The sequence below is a fragment of the Pelmatolapia mariae genome, linkage group LG14, assembly GCF_036321145.2.
Source record: "Pelmatolapia mariae isolate MD_Pm_ZW linkage group LG14, Pm_UMD_F_2, whole genome shotgun sequence".
Classification (NCBI taxonomy): Eukaryota; Metazoa; Chordata; class Actinopteri; order Cichliformes; family Cichlidae; genus Pelmatolapia; species Pelmatolapia mariae.
In genome coordinates, this window is record NC_086239.1 from 9,504,856 (window position 1) to 9,525,190 (window position 20,335).

Sequence of the window (20,335 nt, forward strand, 5' to 3'; positions counted from 1 at the left end):
AAGAGAACAGGCACATTTAGAATATAACATGCAGCGTTCTATAGATGGATACATAAAAAAATGAGAAATTACATGTATGTGCTAACTTTTTCTTTTTTTCTTTTTTTTTTTTTGTCCCCCCACCTGTCCCGTTTGGTTCTTTTGCCACCAGAATTATGCCTAAAGGCAAAGAAAGATGCCCAATGGATTTACTTTACCAAATGGACCATCCCGGCCTTGCCGTATTGGTCTATTTGATTCACCTTTGCTTTTATTGTTTATTTTATTTTTACTTGCTACACACGGGACAGACATGGCTGGGGGATTTTCTTTCATACAAAGAAAATCCACTTCTCTAATAGTATTAGAGTTCTTACAGGGTAACCTTGAAAAAAAAAACCTGTATTCTCTTAAATGTAAATTTCTATGTAAATTTCTTTCCATATAAGGAAAGGGTTGCAGTGTATCCAGTAAAAGAGACTGGAAAAGGTTGTCAAACAGAAATCAAGAGCACAACAAATCATTAATGCATTTTTTTCTTTATAGAGCACAGTGGAAGACAAATGATTGCAATGTATGCTATAGTAGTGTAATGCCTTGATTTCAGAATAGAACATGTATTACAGGTCATATTTTCTGCCTGTATCTTCACAATCAACTATAAAATAAAGGCAAAGATCCCACTCCTTATACCATTGAAAGTCTAGTCTACCTGGCAGTAAGTGAAAGTATACTGTACCTCCCCTCTAGAGGAACATCACAATCCAAAAAAGAAAAATTCAAGCTGAATTTAATACCTGGACTCTCAGTACATTATTTCTGTTTTTCTATTCAGATACTCTCATAAATGTTGTTAAAACAGAACACCAAACACCAAATCAGTTCACCGTGTTGCCCATCATTCACTTCAACTTAAGATATTGGTTGAAACCATTTCTCTGCACACTGCAGTGGTCTGAAGTTTAGTCATACTGGGTCATGGGGTGATCGTTCCAGGGAAGCAGCTGGGACAGCTTCTCCTCAGTGGCTGTTTCTATTGGCCAGCCCCAGGCCTTAAAGAAGCCAGTCAGGTCCAGTCCCACAGTCTGGGAGAAAGTCTCAACGTACAGGTTCATCTTTCCTTTGTTGTCACCGGGGAAGTCACTCATGTGGTGATACGCAGCAAACACCTTCTTAAAGGCATCCCAGCCAAACCTTTCCTGGAGCTACAGATGAGGAGACAGAGTCAAAATAAACTGGCAATCATGTTATGTTCAACAAAGTGTTCATTTCAGGCTTATTTCTGACTGTGAAGATAATGTTTTAATTCTGTCTCTACACTTTCTTGATAGTGACTTAATTATTGATTTAAAAGATATCATTTTACAGTTCCTGAAACATAAACCTAACTCTAGCCCTAAGTTGGTCACTGGTAACTTGGTAGATGAGTGATGGGATCAAATGGAGCTATAGACAGTGTGGACAAACACACTTTCTCTAAAGAGTAGAATTCACCCACCTGCATATATGTTTCCAGAGCAACAAAAAAGCTCCACTTCTCAAGCGTCCTGCCTCCAGCAACATAGTCATTTATTCGACTTTGTCGGTTTGCTGCAGTCATGGCATCTTCAGCCTGCATTAAACAATATAGGATGATGTCATTGTAAAATACTGTACTCTAAACAAAGTTAAGTGGTTTGTCATCAAATTAGATCAGAAGAGTTGTGTTGATGCTCATTGTCATAAAAAGCGTAACAATATAAGATAAGCATTTGTGGCCATTGGTCTCAAGGGCACATGTGATTTACTCCACCTTCTCCCTGTGGACGCCGAGCACCTCTTCATTCACATACACTGACCACAGGTTGCATGTACACTCTGTGGTGTTTGGTGGGAACTCCCAGCAAGCTCTCTGTTGGTTGTGTCCCAGTTCATGGATGGGGCCCCACAAAGGACTACCTTTTTTAACACCAACCAGCTCCTGAGCTGTCATTTTGTGAGCCATGATAGGATAACCTGCATGCATCCAGCCTGAACAGAAAAAGAGCAATGAAAAGATTTTACAGCTTTGATAGACAAAAAAATAGATATGCAATTGGCCCCACTCTGAACAAACAACCAAACAAAAGCATCATTACACTATGTATATTACAATATTATATTGATGACTGGAAGTACGAATAATGGCAGGATGCCTTATCTCTCCACTAGTCTTCACCACAAGCAATAGGAGGGATCATCTGAGCTTCCAAGTGGATCATTGCAGGAGAGCATCTATAGGCTGGACAGCAGCTGCCTCCTATTCACACCTACATGGATTATATTAAATTAAAGCCCGGCAAGTCTAGGAGGCTTATGTTTTGCAGGCTATCCTTGATACCTACTCCAGGCCAAACTCACAGAAGGAACTGCATGGGAAGCTAATAGAACCAGGGAGGATGCAGCAGAGATTCGCCACGTGAATGGAACAGTCTCAAATATATAAACACAGCAGGCGAGGCAGAACAATACCTGGCATACCCAGGTATTCCATGTAGACGTGGGATGCAGATGATTTTTTTTATCACATCAGCAACCAGGTCCCTGAAGAAAATGTGGATTCATGCCATCAAGTCACTGGCAGTCTTGAGTCATGGTCCACACTGATTTGTGTTGGTTACTATGTTTTCTTCCCACACCATTCCGTCCAGGTGTGGGAATGGTTTTCCTCCACCCTCCTAGGTGGAACCCTGGTTCAGAGCTGGGATCAATTGTTTTCTATCAGGGTCAGCAAGGTAAATCTACTCCCTAATGTTTTTTCAGCTCTCTTGTATTAACACTTCTCCCTTTCTGTTCCCATTGACTCCATCCCAAGCGAAAGAATGAAGGACTCACCTCGGCCACTTTACTCCTTCCACTGATTCAGCTCCTCTCATTAAGAAAATATGCCAAATCATCATGTCTGTCTACCTGTCTGTCCTACTAGAACTCAACAGCCTGTAGGCCAACAAACCCACCGTCTCCCTCCATGAACTACTCTTTCAATCACCCAGTAAACCAGAACACTCCCTCCGTCAGACTGCCATCCACTCTTACCATGGTGACATGTTTCCCTGTTCAGTATTGTTAACTCCCCTCTTCTCTCTCCCAGTGGACCTACCACCAGACCATGGCCTAAAGGTTTTTTTTTTAAATAATCATTTTTCTGGCCTTTTAGCCTTTATTGTACTGTACAACATGAGGTCAAATGGACTTGCTTTGAGAAATCTGCACATCTGCCACAAAGCGCTCCTTGCGGGGAAATTTGTGTGGTTTGGCAGCCAGATCTGCAATGGCCCTCATCATTTCATCCCACAGAGTGGCTAGCTCATCCGGGCGCTCCAGATCCCGAACAGCATCTGATGGTACGGTGAGAATGATGTTTTCAAACTCCAACTCTGCCCAGGGTGAAGGAGCCGTGCGCAGCAATGACCACTGAGCTGCAGTTGTTACACCTGAAAAGAACAAAGAGAGGAGTGGATCTATTAAAATGCTTTGGGCTATGACACATAAAAGCAGATTTAGGGGTTAGCTAACACCAACTTAAAATGTCCCATACTAGATACAAACTTGTGTCACGTCAAGATCTACAAAAACAAAAAAAAGACTTCAGATGGGGTTTCATTAATAACAGTGGTTCACAGAAAACAAATGCTCATAACATAAATTACAAAGTTCATTCTATACAGTACATTATATTTCTCCGTTAGATGTAAAAACACATCATAAAGTACAGAATGATTATTATGCAATTAGTAGATCTGATTAACAGTTAAGAAAACCTAATTCATAGTTAAAATGTTACTTGAATACACACTTGCATAAACACAAAATAAAGTCCAATCAACTGCAGACTTACCAGACTTATAATATGGAGCAGGTACAGCCATCTGCACTGTGACCAACAACCCCTTCACTTGTGTTTTGGGTGGGGCCACCAGGTAGATGAGTCCTCCCCACAGGTTCCAAACCTGTATCATCTCTGAGGTGACAGGAAATCGCTCATGGACAGTCGGTGGTCTCTTCAGCTCCTCATTGTGGTGCAGAGAATCAGTTTGGCACCCTATCTGAATCTGCAGAAGAAAAGGAAAATGCATTATTAGCATGTGTTAGTTAACTGAATAAATGCAAGAAACTGCAGTCTCTCAAGTGGTTGCTTTATACTATATATTTAGCCCTTCATAAAAAATGTATTGGGATTATTTTTACACATGAGTTTTTGGACCATGACCGCATTGCCTGATAGGAATCTCACTGCCAAATCTGATCTTTCTACCAATTCTTTTTTGAACATTTTTGATGTAGTTATCCTTGCAAATATATTTTTGTGTCTGTGTGACCTTGTTAAATTGGGTAACTTAACTTTCCTTCATCCCAATATGGTCACTTTTGGCTTTAAAAGACTCAACATGACTATGGCCAAAATACTGAAGATGAGGCTTCAAGCTTTAAAAACAGTGGGTGCTGTCACATTGGATACAGATGGATAGAAACTGAAGGCTGAGATTTCAATATCTATTAGCTATAAGCTGAGGCTTTCAGGAGGCATCCAATCACGGTGCAGCATTACCACTGAACAAAAAATCAATTGATTTCATATGCAGTACCATCCAATCCTTGTTGACAATCTGAGGTGGTATGGACATATAGGTCTTCATACCAGGAGAGAGGTAGAGGCCTGTACTGATCCACTCTTCCATATCTGAAACACACAATTTTATTTAAAAAAAAAAATCACAGTTGACATTTACATGTATGAAATCTGAATTTTTAAAACTCTATTTCATAGTTTTCTACAGTGAGGTTAACAGATTAAAGCTCTGTAATATCAAGTAAGATACATTACTGCATCATGTTTAACATTACTGTGCAATTAAAATTACACATACTGTACCTAAAATAAAATTATATCCAGTTCACATATTTGAACACAGTAGTGAGATCTGACCTGCTGTATTAACATCAACCTTGATCCGGTGGTTATAGACAACAGGCATCATTGGGTTGTCCTTGATGAGGTAGGGCAGGAGAGCATCAGGATCTGGGGAAACCTTATAAACCTCTGTCCCCAGAGCAAGGAGGAGATGGTCTTTGGGACTGTTCACAGGGCAGCTGTCACTCACCTTGAAAATGAGTTATGAAAGTTGTTAAAAATTATATTTCACACATTATTACAGTATCTGCAACTCAAAAAATTCCAAAACCCAAACACACATAAATAGACCAGCTGGTCTTTGGGACTCTTTACAGGGCAGGTGTCACTAACCTTGAAAATGAGTGGTGAATGTTATAAAAATTATCTTTCGCACATTATCACAGCATCTGCAGCCAAAAAAAACCTACCAAAACCAAACACTCATAGATTGGGCAGCTGTCAGTCATTGGCGACTGATAGCTGTGACAAGTCAACCAGTACTGTTTCATTCTGTTGGAATTTGTTCATATTATGTTTTCCACTTACTTCTGGCAGGCCTGATGTCATTAATATATCCGTGAGTGTGGCCAACACTTGTCTGTAGTGGGAGGAGTCATGGGCTTTCATCTGCAAGTAGACATTGCAGTCCCTGCCCAGCTTTTTCAGATATCTCTCCTCATGCTGGCTAAGTTCTTCACCTGTAGTCACATGGGCAGCGAAGCGGCTTAGAACGTGGCGAAAGTGGTAGCTGTCTTTAATAGCCTGGCTGGGTACAGGGGCTTTGTATGATCCTCCTCCGATTGTTGCTGGCAACAGGCTCAATCCCATTTGGGTCAGGATCTTGTTCCCTGAAAAAACATTAAAGAAAATCTGACTTAATATTCTCTGGTGTATTGTTGGAAGTTTGATGACTTTGATTTTCCATTAAACTACAGGAGGTTGATTATCTGGGCAAGATATGACATCTTATCATCACTGTATGCTATCAGAGCACTGTATCCCGCATAGCAAAATTGGTATGGCCCGGATCTGGCCTACACATTGTGCTTACACATGGCACACATACCGCAAAGAATGACGGCCCTTTGGTGGCCCAGATCTGGTTTACCAGAGGTAGCCCACACATGGGCAAGCACAGGACCACCAGTGTGTCTGTAACTGGCCTCGTGCAGGCCCATGTGTGGGCCACATCTGGCAAACCGGATCTGGACCACCAAAGGGCCGTCATTCTTTGCAGTATATGGGCCATGTGTAAGCACATTGCGTGGGCCAGATCCAGGCCATACCAATTTTGCTATGTGGGCAGTTAGGTCCATAATTTGTTGGACAAAGACACGATTCTTCTAGCTTTACTTCTGTACACCACTGCATTGGACTTTAAATCAAACAATCATAATGTGAATGAAGTGAAGACTTTCAGTTTTGATTCACAGGGTTTAAGAAAACTATTGTTTAGGATTTACAGCCATTTTTAAGTTCTAATTTTAGAGGCCTAAAAGTAATTCATTGCTTAAGTGACATAATTTGTCAAGCTATTGACCTAACTGTAGATTTGTAGATAAAGCTGGTGGTCATTTTAACAAAAAAGGGACCAGAAAGTGTGCTGCAGTAATAGGAATATCACAATCTTTGGGCTCTTAGCTTTGAAGAGAAGACTCCAACTGTCAGTTTCAAGAGGAAAACTGCATAGTTCATTGTGGTCATTCAACGAATATGCTTTTTAGCCTTGCAGGACTTCTGGAAACATTGCTCGAGTTTGACCATCCAGTTTATATGTGTTTTATAAACTAGGAGAAGGGCTATGGGCTACCACAATCATTAATACAAGTCCTCAGGTCCTTGTTTACGTAAATAAAATAAGAGCTCTGCTCTGTTTTAAGTGCTTTACATTTGTTATTCAAGTACATTTCTTATTGCGCTTACATTTATCTAATGTCTGGTGTCTGTGTTCTATCGAAAATATTTAATTCTCATTAGTTATTTTAGTTATGCATTCTGTAGTTTGATCTGATAGGATTATACACTGGCTCTTACAGAATGTAAGAACAGCTGGCATCAGGGTTTGATCCAGATCAAACACAAATTTTTTACACATCAGTTTCAGGATATGTGTGGCCAGTTAACTGTTAGTGAAACCATACAAGTATCTTCAATATAACCCTCTGGTGCCTCTCAGACCCTGGAAGCCCCTCTTTCTCTTTTTCTTGGTGGATTACTGTTATAAAGGCTTGGACCTATTTAGTCTTTTGTTCTGTTTGTGCTGTCTTTTGTTGGGATATTTGTGCAGTGTTTTGTTGTTTAGCTATTTTTTGTTATTCTGACTAAATACATGTAAAGGAAACATCTTACTGAGCTGTCATTGTTACCTTTGAACCAGACCCTGAAGAAATTTCAAACATTCTTATCATCCGCTATCTTAGAAGAAGTTTCAAAGTTCATGGACAAGGTAAAGTTGGTGCAACACATTAAAGGCCATGAAAGACAACTTTCATGGCCTTTTTCATGGCCAAGTGTACAACTTTCATGGTACGCTTGGCAATTCTAGGCACTGCAAACACAAATATGTAGATCATCTAGACAAGAACAGGAAGAAACCACAACTATAGGTAGCGAGGATATATGGGTGAAGAACCGGAAACAAAGCAATAGTTATGAGTTATATAGGGGATTGGTAGGCTTATTACATTCAAAATGCAGTTATGGAATAACAAACACTGGTCCAAGGGACCGAGGTTTTTTCCCTTTAAAACAGTAACTTATTAAAAAGAGCACGATCGGTAAGGGTATGTGATACTGGCTGGTACTGCAGGGAGACAGGAGCAAAGTAAAGAAAGCAAATCTATTTTGGTTAGCTCTGATAAAGTCAAAATTAAAAGAAGTCCCATGACACTCAGAGGATCGATGTGAAATTAAAAAGGTATGAAAATTTTGTATGAAGCACATGACTGACAACTGTTCTGTTTTAAGTTTTGTTTCTTATAGCACAGATTGGATCACAGTGGGGGAAACTGAGTTCCAAATGTGAAGTTCATGTTAACACACACAGGCTCTGGGTGGAGCCAGGAGTTCAAATGATTTAACATGATACTTAAACTGATTTTATTCCTTAAACACAGGTTTGCAGGCCCGGAGCAAATATACTCGAGAGGAGAATTGCTGAGGGGTTCTGAGAAATAATATGATTAACCTTTTTCTTTCAATTTCCTAAGATGTGGTGAAGCATTTTCAGGTTGCTCTCTCTAATCAATTGTATTTCATTCTTCGACACATAAGATGTGTCAAAAGGGGGTGGGTTTAATTTGAAATAAGGTGTTTTATGATCATTTTATGACTTTCTGGGGGTTTGATAATTTAGCTACGTAATTGCTTTTATGCTTACGCTTAATTGATTGAAAATGTTTGTTTTCTCTTTGGTCTCTTTTAGTAGAATAAGCGGTTGTAATCATTTTCTTACACATACTGAAAAAGTGCTCATAAAGAGATGATCTATTGTGAAAAGTGACAGAGTGCAGTAAAAGTTCAATGCAAAAATGCTTGCAGAGACAGATAAGATGTAGATTGATTTCTAGGTCAGAGTTAAGACACATTTTGCTTGGAAACTTTTGCACTTGCATAGCAACAGTTTTTTGGTACAGGATGTGCTCAGGATGGTCATGATCAGATAAGGGTAAAGAGAGCGAGCAACAGGAAACACTTGGAGGGAAGACGGTGAAAGCCGCTCTTTAAGTGTGTTAAAGGTTGTCAAAAGTGTCGTTTACACAGACAAATAATGCTGAGATTAAGTACATATAAATGATAGAGCCCAGAACATGATAGTTTGAACTAACTTAGGATAATTTAGAGAAGAATCGATGAACATATTAGATTATTGAGGCGTAGCAGAGAGAGGTGTTTTCGTTTTCTGTCCTTTACAGAAGAAGGAGCAGATTCCAGAACCACAGTAAAACTACGAAGGGGTTGGCGAGAATCCAGGAAGGATCAGACCGAACGGATCAGGCCAAGAGAGAGGGACATGGATGTGACCCAAAAGAAGCACAGAGCACAAAGAAACCTATCAGAAGAGTAGTTGTTTAGATTGCAAAGAAGATCAAAGGCTCGTTAGACAGAGGTTATAATGTGAGCATAAAAGTAATGAAGAGTAATGAGAGGGACTTTAGTAATAGTTTGTAGGATTTCTATGTTATGTAAATTGCCCAAACAGTGTTCAGGCCGGATATGCGCTACCCGTTAAAGGGGGCGAAGAAACCAGGAGTAAATTTTTAAAAGAGGAAACGGGTTAACTCTATAGAGGCTGTTTCCAAAGACTGACAAAAATAATGTAGGACCTTTTACCAGAAAAAGCTAGTTCTATCTGTTTTTAGTTCACAGTAGTTATTGAGGGAGTCAGTTAATGAGGTTAACTAATAAAATTAGTTAAAAAGGGGGACTGTTACGAAACAAATATATATTCTTAGTGCTTATTTTCTGATTATATTGTTTTATGTATTTTAATAATAAAGGCTTGTAAAGCAAGGCCATTTTTGACTCATAAACCAAGTGCTTAGCCAGACTGAAAAAACAGGAAGTCTAGGGTAGAGCTGCAGAAGTATATTAATAAATACAGGAAACCAGACAGAAAAGTGGAACTAGTAACATACAAGGACTTGTTTATATCGAAACTATGTGTGACGTGTGAAGGACCAAAATAACACCTATATGAGACACATTGTTAACTTCTAATGTTAGAGATTCTGCAACTGGCTTTGGGCTGTGCAGGGCTCTTTCTTCCGGAAGATGATTGAATAAAGAAATATAAATGTTTTGACCACTCCTGAGTCGGGTTTTCTCTGTTCTATCATGGGGATCAAAGAATCGGGTTTAATACTAGCCAAACTGCTCAAATTTGTTATAGGTTCTGAAATAGCTGCTGATTACAGCCACGGAGACAGTAAAAATGATTAATAAACTAACGCAACGTGAAGCAGAGCAAATCAAGATTAAGGTTTCTCTTAAGTCTAACTCTTTAGGGCCTCTGTCTAACCTCACCATCCAAAAAAAGAAATCTATCACATCCCTGAGTACAGACCAAAGCATCATCACCTGAAACGGGGAAGCATATCATTTTTCTAAAATCCACTAATTATTACACCAAAATTACTACACTCTTCAGTGACAGCAACACTTAGTACCATTAAGTTTTTCCGGGACTAAGGGTTAAGGTTAGTGTGGTATCGAAAGAAATTAGTTTTTATATAAAAATATTGGTATGCATAACAGTTATTATTCATAGATACATCCATCCTAAGTTCCTGTTATTCATCTGAAGAAACAGATAGAATGAGTGTGTTGTACAATGGTAATGCCAGGAAAGGCAGTATCGGTTCTGTGTCACATTAATGTTTGTAAGAAGGTGGAAGAAGAGAGTGTCCTGTAGGAGGCAGTGAATGGACACTGATGTTCTGACATGTACTAAAAAGAAGGTTCAGTAAACAAGTTGCAACGATATTCCTGTGTGAGGCTCAGTTATTTCATTTTTATTTTTTGAAGATGCAACAATTAGCCATTTGTGTGGAGGTATACAAGTGTGTTTAGGTAAATATTGCTATAGGAGCTTTGGAGAAAGATGATGGAAACGGATTCACTGCACCAGGAGCTAGGAAGTCACTGCTAAGGAGATAACATTTATTGGAACTGTTTTGCACTGCAAATTAATTTACTGTCGTTTTTTCCAACAGCCTACGACCAATACACTCTCCTTAGTCTGAAGGATGCTAATTAAAGCCCAGAAGGTATAAGTCATATTATCTGGGATCAACAAGATCCACAACTTTATGTGCTTAGACTCTTGTGGTGCATTATCATACCTGAGAATTCAGTTAGCACATTTTTCCCAGGATTTGTATAAGCCCACCACCAGGCATGTCCTCCAATCAGCAGGCCTCCTCCCTCTGCCACAAAATGTTTGATTTCCTCCAAATTCTCGTTGATATACGCTGTACACACAAACACGCTGAGGTCTTCCCTGAAGTTTGTCTGCTCACACTTCAGCCCTGACTTGCTGAGAACTTTGAGTGCAGGCTCCATCATTACACCAACAACCCCTCTGCGGCCTTCATCCAACCAGTGAACAGCATTTTTCCAAATTGAAGCCATGCTCTAAAATGAAGGAAGAAAAGCAGTAAGAATACAGTCATGTGTTTTCCTTTTAAGCACATCTTATATAAAACCGATTTACTAGTAGGCCGCCCTTGTTATTTACAGGTTAGTTGAACGAAAGCGCCTATACTGCCGACAACCAATACATGTCATCTTCCCAGAATGCATTGTGTGCAAAAAAACATGGCCACTCCCACGGCTCCAAAATAGTTTCAATCAACAAAGATTTAATGAATAACAAAAATTCTAGTTATTCTCAAGTATGTTTTTATGTAGTGGAGATAATTTGTAACATATTTAGAGTAACTTGTTATAATAGTCGGGGTTCCTTTTAAGCATTTATAACTACTTACTATTGACTCCTAACCATATCAGCATATGTGAAGTTTTTTGAAGTATTTTTAAAATATTTTACTTAAAGGTCAACAATATTTACATTTTTAAATGTAATTTTATTTTTACTTTCAAAAACTAGGGTTAACTCTGGCGATAGGGTTATATCACATCATGAATGATGGCTCGACTGCAATGCAAAATGCAAAATGCTAAATGCTAAACAAATGTATTTTACAACAAAATAAATGTTATAAGGAATCATATTTACTTTTTGATGCATGTGTCATCCGGGGGATGGGAGATGTTCCTTCTTTTAATTTTTTTCCTTTGCATGTGTTGCTGTGTCAGTGTTTATTTTTGTTAGGGCATGTTGTAGTGTTGCATGTTATTGTGTATATTGTTTGTGTTTGGGGAGAAGCCCCTCCCTTCCGCCTTCCTCCACTTGATGCTTGATTAGAGACACCTGAAGGGCAGCGAGAGGGACGTTGTAATGACTAGTGATGTGTGATACCACTGATTTCCTTTCCTATCCGATACCAAGTAAAATTCAGGGTGGTATCAACGGTACTGATCCGATACCGATACTTTTTACAAAAACTTATTTTATTTCTTGTATCTTTTATTGCATTTCAAATTATAGCGTCATAATAATTACAGGACATCAGATTACTTGTTCTAATCACTTAATAATGCAGAATTCATCATACAGAAATAAAAAAAAACTGAAGTTGTGCTTTATTTGAACACCTTGCCTGCCTGCAGCACTAAAGGTCTCCGTGAGAGACGTCTGCCATGCCCTAGCAGCACCTGTTCCTGTCCACTCCTCCTCTTCATTTCGCCACAACATACGCTCGTCATATTGTGTGATATGATTTACTCTGAGGTGCTTGACAAGGTTAGTGGTGTTGCCACAACACCTCACTGTCTTGCCATATGTATCGCAAACCACGTCTCGACTGTTTATGGATGTAAAATACGTCCGCACATAACTCCATTTACGCTCAGATGACTGGTATCGGAGGAATCGATATTTCAGTATCGATCCGCACATCACTAGTAATGACAGGGGACAGAGAGAAGTTAGTGGAGAGCTGAACAGAACGGCGAGCCAAGCAGGCCCGAGGGTTAGCAATAAGGACGCGCCATATTAGAAATCTGGCCCAGTGAGCTGAGAGCGGTGGAGGGTACTCTCAGTGGGAAACCGCAGCTGACAGTGGGCGCTTGACGAAACGCCGACCGTACTAGTGATGTGTCGGGCGCGAACGAAATGGCTCTTAGAGCCGGATCTTTGACGTGAACGACGCGAGCCGGCTCCTTATCGCGAGCCGTGTTTTGGAGGGGTTTTTTGGTTTGTTTGTTTTTTTCTTTCTCTCATCCTCTCTCTCGCACTTTTTTCCGCTTCACTCCGCACGCGAGAGCAGGAGGGAGAGAGGGAGAAAGAGAGCCAGAGACAACATCACATTAGAAAGGTATAGTAATCATAAACTATTTTCAGTTGCAGATGATAAAGGATTCAGAAAGTTTATTCATGTAGGCCCATATGACAGAGAATATTCATGTTCTTTTGGTTTTCATATTTTAATTTATATTTAATTGTGTTGTGGTTTGCAGTGTTTTGTGTTGTTTCACTTTAAATTTATTTAAAAGGAAAAAGCTGAAAATTTAAATAGTTAAAAGTTGAAATGTGAATAGTTGTTTTTTGTATTATATGATTTATTTATTACATTTTATGTGGAGTGAATAAATAAAAGTATATTTACGGTGGCCCCTAGAGACGAAGCACGTACAAACTCCGAAGCACGTACAAACTCCGAAGCACGTACAAACTCCGAAGCACGTACAAAAGACAACAGAAGTGCTCCAGAATGCTAGGCACAGTCTTGAGCTTTTGTTACCTAGTGGCTACACAAGCCAGCAAGTACAAACGACTGGATTTGGTGTGTGGTATGATCACATGGATCATGGCGCCGGTGAGGTCGGCTGCCGTGCTGGATGCTCTGCCCCAACTTTTCCACTTTTTGCGGTTTTTCGTCACTTTTTGCTATATCTGCCATAATCTTGAATGGGCATCATGCAAAACACACAAATTCGCTACAGTAGGCCAAAGGAGATCCTGAGAGAGAACAAAGGACGCAACCCTAAGCGACGGCCCCGAGGGAAACGAGCCGGCATCAGGAACAGGCTACGGGCTCGCGCACACCGCGCACCCATGCCCAGTATCCTGCTAGCCAATGTTCAATCCATCGAGAACAAGCTTGATGACCTCAGAGCCAGAATCAAGTTCCAGAGAGACATTCGGGACTGCAACCTCCTCTGCTTCACCGAGACTTGGCTGAACCCAGTGATACCAGACCACGCCGTGCAGGGTTCTTTTCGGTTTACCGCATGGACAGGACAATGGAGTCGGGGAAGAAAAGAGGTGGTGGAGTGTGTTTGATGGTGAACAACAGATGGTGCGACAGCACAAACATCTCCCCACTTACACGCTCTTGCTCGCCCAATCTGGAACTTTTGATCGTTAAATGTCGCCCTTTCTATCTCCCTCGGGAATTCACTGCAGTCATTGCCTGCACTGTTTACATTCCGCCTCACGCGGACTCGGACACTGCCTTATGTGAGCTACATGAGGCTCTCACACATCAACAAACACTTCACCAAGATGCCGCACTCATTGTTATGGGAGATTTTAACAGAGTAAATCTCAAACGGACATTTCACAACCTTCACCAGCACATCAAACTGCCCCACCCGGGGCACTAGGAAATTAGACCACTGCTACACCCCGTTCAAGAACTGTTACATACAACAACATGTTACGGCATTTGGAAAATCGGACCATGCCGCCATCTTGGCGATCGTGGCTCAAGAGTTGGGAGTTCGCCTTGTAATCTGAAGGTTGCCGGTTCGAGCCCCGGCTTGGATAGTCTTGGTTGTTGTGTCCTTGGGCAAGACACTTCACCCGTTGCCTACTGGTGGTGGTCAGAGGGCCCGGTGGCGCCAGTGTCCGGCAGCCTCGCCTCTGTCAGTGCGCGGGACATGGGACTGGGACATGTTTCAGCGCAGCTCTGATGACATCAACATGTTTACGGAAGCGGTTGTGGGATTTATCGGGAAACTAGCGGACGACACAGCAGAAAGAACTATCATCCGAACGTTTCCCAACCAGAAGCTGTGGGTGGATAAAAACATCCGCGACGCTCTGAGATGACGCACCGCTGCCTACAATGAAGGACTCATCTCCGGTAATATGGACCTATACAAGGCTGCGTCTTACAACGTGCGCAGCGCGGTCAGAGTGCACCAGTGAAGACAATGCATTCATCATCACAGAGCATGCCGTGAGGAACACCTTCAGGAGGGTGAACACCAGGAAGGCAGCAGGACCAGATGCAATCCCTGGCCGGGTCCTGAGAGCCTGCGCTGACCAGCTAGCACCGGTGTTCACGGAGATCTTCAACCTCTCCCTGGCCCAAGCAGTGGTTCCCACGTGCTTCAAACAGTCCATTATTGTTCCTGTTCCAAAGAAACAACAGCCCGCTTGCCACAATGACTACCGTCCAGTAGCACTGTCTTCAATTGTGATGAAGTGTTTTGAAAGACTGATGGGAGATCACATCACTTCATCACTTCCTGCTACCATCGACTCACTTCAGTTTGCTTACCGGACTAATCGTTCCACAGACGATGCCATATCTCAACTGCTCCACACATCCCTGAGTCACCTGGACACTGGCAGAGGGAATTATGTTAGGATGCTGTTCGTGGACTACAGTTCAGCATTCAACACAATAATTCCCTCTAAGCTTTTCACCAAGTTGACGGATCTAGGACTCAGCTCATCACTGTGTCAGTGGATCCTCAACTTCCTCACAGACAGACCCCAATCAGTGAGGGTGGGAAAACAAATCTCCCCCTCCATCTCACTCAGCACTGGAGTGCCTCAGGGCTGTGTTTTAAGCCCCCTGCTGTACTCACTGTACACTTATGACTGTGTAGCCACATCAGACACCACCTCCATTGTCAAGTTTGCTGACGACACTGTTGTTGTGGGCCTGATCTCCGACAAGATCGAGATGGCCTACCTGGAGGAGATTAGGAACCTGGAGAACTGGTGCCAGGAGAATAACCTCCTCCTAAACGTCAGCAAGACTAAGGAGCTGATCATGGACTTCACTACAAAGCAGACGAGGAATTACAAGCCCCTCATCATCAGTGGCACGCCAGTGGAGAGAGTGGACAGTTTCCGATACCTGGGTGTCCACATCACTCAGGACCTGTCATGGTCCTGTCACATCAACACCCTGGTTAAGAAAGCCCGTCAGCGTCTCTTCTTCCTCAGAAGACTTAGAGACTTCCATCTGCCACTGAAGGCGCTCAAGAACTTTTACTCCTGCACCATCGAGAGCGTCCTGACGGCAAACATCTACACCTGGTTTGGTAACAGCACCAAGCATGACAGACGAGATCTGCAAAGAGTGGTGCGCTCGGCCGAACGCATCATTCAATCAGAGCTCCCTGACCTGCTGTCCATCTACACCAAGCGGTGCAAGACCAAAGCTAGGAAGATTATGATGGACCTCTCCCATCCCAACAATGGACTCTTCTCACTGTTGAGGTCTGGGAAGTACTTCCACTCCCTTAAGGCCAAAACAGAGAGAATGAGGAGGAGCTTCTTCCCCCAGGCTATTCGGGCCCTGAACCAGGTGTAGGACTGGTTTCTCCCACACACATCACTATAAGACTGGACTCTCACACACATCACATCACCACACGCACTCTGGTTTTCTTTATGCACACTTCCTATAATTTATAATCTCTTTCTGCTATTTGCACATTTTTTACTGTAAATTTCTAAGTTAATTTGTAAATTTTTGTAGTAACCTGTAAATTGTAAATACTGTAAAACCACTGTCATTTAATGGTCGGGCATTGCACAGCTACAAGCATTTCACCCCATGTCATACTGTGTATGGTTGTGTGTGTGTGACAAATAAAATTTGAATTTGAATTTGAATTTGGTAGTAACAGGTAAATGAACATATTTTTTTTAATTATTTGAATATATATTAGTGCTTGTGTGTAAATACACAAACAATACACATATGCTTTCAACTGTGTAATTTAAGTGATCTAGGTAGCTCTGTTTTGGAAGTTCAGTTAATGCTAGAAATGTTTTTTTGGAGTTTGTACGTGCTTTTTGGAGTTACGTGTACGTGTTTTGTCTCTAGGGGCCACCGCATACATTTGTATATAAACATTTATAAATAAAATAACTTTTATTTTTACATTAGTAATTCCTTTTGTGCATAATTTTATATTATTGTTAATAATAAATTAATTAAAGCAACAAAACAACCTGAGGAGCCGAAAGAGCCGGCTCTTTTTAGTGAGTCGAGCTGAAAGACCGGTTCTCTAAAAAGAGCCGGAAATCCCATCACTAGACCGTACGTTTGAACGCGGAGCAGCGGGGGGCGGAGTTCAGAGCTCTGCCCTCCCGGGGTAAGTACCGCTGTTAAGATTCATATAATACACCGGGAAATTGAGAAGCTGCACTCCTGTGTCTAGCGCAAGCTCGAGCGGAGCAGCGAGGCGACAACAGAGGACGCGGTCGGCCCGGCTCCCACTGGCGGATTCTTCACGGCCGGGTGCTGTGCCAAAAAGTGATTGTCTGCCTTTAACTGCATAAATAAACCCTTCTACCTTGTTACACGAATGTTGTTTGTGACTCAAGATGACTTTATGTCATCCATAACGGATGCATTTGACATATGTTTCACATATTATAGCCCAACAAGTTACTTATAGCAGTTTAAATACGAGCAATCAGTTTTTGGCAAATACCGGAAATCAGTTTTTGGCAGACAATCACTTTTTGGCACAACACCTGGGAAGTGTGGTGGAGCGTGACTGACAACTTTGGGACTTAGTTGTCTGAGCACAGTTATATTTTTATTGTGCTGAGTTTTATGTTTTTATTTTTCTCTCCCCTGATCAGGGTGTTTTTAGTGGTTTTTTGTTTGTTTGTTTGTGTTTTTTTTAGTGTTGTAAATAAAGTGTATTTATTTTTTATTGACTATTTTAACCAGGTAATACGTCTTCTGTTTCCGTGATCACCCCCTGCTGCTCTCCCCGTTATAGAAGGGGCTCCCTTTTAGCTTACACCCGTGACACATGCTCAATCATCCAGGTAAGTAAATTCCCAAAATTTGATTCCGTTCATCTGGATGTAGCATTTTCAGTGGGAGAAACATTTCGTCACTAATCCAAGTGAGACTGAAGAAGTCATTTGGATTAGTGAGAAACGTTTCTCCCACTGAAAATGCTACATCCAGATGAATGGAATCAACTTTTGGGGAATCATATTTACTAGGTTTAATCATGCTATCTATAAAATAGTGCATTCCTATACAACAGCAGCAAATTCTTGTTGTATGTTTATGAAAAAACTAATTTAGGACTAATACATGGTGTCAAATTTACCTCAAGTCCCAGAAATCCTTCATGTGAAATCAAAATGACTCGTCCCTTTCCATAGTAGGCTCCTGCCAGGAATGCCCGTCCATCATCTGTGGTACCGATGGGAAAGGCTAGCGGGCCGTGGACTAGAACCTCAGAAGAAGTTGACCCCTCTGGGAGCTCGAACTCTGAAATTCCCTGGAGTAAGAACTCTAAGTCATCCTCAAAATCCTTACCTAAGCTGTATTTGAAATGGCGAAGAACAAAAGGGAAAATACATGTCAAGATGGAAAGACACAGTCTATTGAATTGATTTCAGAATAATTTTATGCATTTCCATTCATTGTGATTCTATTTGTAATTCTTTGGGAGACGTTTGAGGCAGTGCAATGACATGGTATGGTTCTTAGTCCAACAATTAAAGCAAAAACAGCTGATTTCACAGCTATTTCATTTTTTAATATTTTTTTAAATTCATATAAATGTATGATATGTTCTTATTAAAAAATTTGAATTAAAAAATTTGAATTTGAATTTATTATACAACTAAGAATGCATTCACATTGAAAAAATAATATAAAAAACTCGCTGATGTTTGATACGATTTTTAAAAATCATGAAATTTACTTAAAATTTAACTTTGTTTGCATTTTCATTTTTTACACTCTAGAAATTGGCGAACGTTAAAGAATAAAATATATTTAACATGCAACAGAAATAAATAAGTGACAAATAAGCTGTTCACTTTTGATAAAATTTAAATCTTTGTTATTGTGTAATTAAAAAAAAGAGCTATAGCAGACACCCACACCACAGACATCCAGGAGGATGGGATCTGAGGGTAGACAGGCAGGTTCTCCACTTCACCACGGTTCTTGGAAAAGTAGATTCCTGCCACTCCCGACACTTTATTCCCATCAAACTCATGCAGTGTGTTCTCTTTGGGGTGATTTTCAGCCCAACTCCACGCCTGCCCAGCTATCAGCACCCCTCCTCCAGCTTTCAGAAATGCCACCAGCTCTGTTGGGTCTGAGCCCACGCTGTAGGCATCGGCCACATAAACACCAACTCCCAGCTTGTCACTGAAAGCTCCCACAACTTCTACTTGGAAGCTGGATTTTTGGAGGTTATCAGCAACTCCACTGGCATATGTGTGCACCCCCACTGAGAGGTTATCAGATCCATCACCTCTCAGCCAGGTCACAACATTTTCTATCAGAGCAGGAAAGGCTGTCAAGTAGCCCTCATGACCCAGGACCACAATCCTTCCACTGCCGTACAGAGAGGCAGCCATCAGGACCTGACCTCGGCTGTTCATTGCTAAAGGAAAGGCATGGTCTCCAATCAGGACCAAGTCACTGGGGACATAGGATCCCTGTAGATCCAGCTCCTTCAGGCCTCTCATCAGGGAGGCGTAGGCCTCTTCATGTTGGTTTTGGAATGACTGGTCGGACATGGCCTGTAGGATCTGTACTTTCAAGATGAAGAAGAAGGTGGTGAAGAAGGCAGAGAGCAAGATATCAGCAGAAGTTATCTTAGCCCCTGAGGTTCTAAACTTCTTATGTAGATGTATGTCAAGTTGACCTGTTGGTCATGGAAAGAAAGCAGAAAGAGATTAAAACATACTACTGATGGATAATGTGTTACACTTACTGAAAATGAGTACATAAAAGACAAACCATCAATCTCCAGCTGGTTCCAAGACTCAAACCCAGCTCTTCCCCACTTTGTACCACAAAGACACGGGGCTCACAAGGTTATATTTTAATAAAACACAATCCAAAAGCATAATTGTCATAATTATTATTATTTACCTGAAGTCTGTAGAGCACCAGCCTTTGAAACAGGTGAAACAGCAGGAGCTCCACCTGACAGGACAGAAGAAAGGATACAAATGAGAGCAGGAATAGGAGGAGTGCCTACTTCAGGTGCTGTAATAATACGAGGAGGGTTTACTGTGATCACAAGTCCATGGGCTAACAAATGGCCAGTGCTAAATAAAACATCACATTCATAGAAAATATCAGCAGTGGATAAGCTTTCTCAGAATGTTATTGGGGTTTCACTGTGCGTGAATACACACCCTAAATGAGGATTAAGCAAAACCTGCTTATCATGTCGCATGAAGCTAACTGCTGTGAATGATAACAGCACAACAGAGAACATTCTGGAGCTAAAACAAGCACAACAACACGAATATCTTTTTCCTTAAAAGAAACACACATTTGTACTATAGACTACATATGAGCTTCGATGTGGTCCCTTACAGAGCTGTCCCCAGCTTGCAGAAAAAAACAGCTTAGGCTTAATCATCATAAGGCTTTACATAAATGTAAACTTTGCATAACAAATGAATGACGAACATAAGTAGTCACATTTCAGGTGAGCATTTAGCCTCAAACTAAAAAGTAAGCAATACAAAAGATCCTTTTTTTCCTATTTCTGCATCAGGTTTACTTCCCTGTCTCGACTGTAGCATCAGGACATAGCAGGGAAACAGCCAAAAACTGAGCTTAT

The 20,335-nt window shown here is 41.2% G+C and overlaps 1 protein-coding gene across 1 annotated transcript; it reads right to left on the bottom strand.

Annotated features, from left to right (window-relative positions):
• Positions 1 to 701: 701 nt before the first annotated feature.
• Positions 702 to 19,274, bottom strand: LOC134641380 (TRPM8 channel-associated factor homolog). Its single transcript, XM_063493781.1, has 11 exons — positions 18,628 to 19,274; positions 17,843 to 18,059; positions 10,735 to 11,026; positions 5,438 to 5,739; positions 4,925 to 5,099; positions 4,584 to 4,678; positions 3,836 to 4,049; positions 3,195 to 3,431; positions 1,772 to 1,989; positions 1,478 to 1,591; positions 702 to 1,184 (listed from the first exon to the last, which is right to left on the bottom strand). Exons 1-11 carry the CDS (start codon positions 19,272 to 19,274, stop codon positions 942 to 944), a joined length of 2,754 nt encoding a protein of 917 aa, XP_063349851.1. The 3' UTR covers positions 702 to 941.
• Positions 19,275 to 20,335: the final 1,061 nt, after the last annotated feature.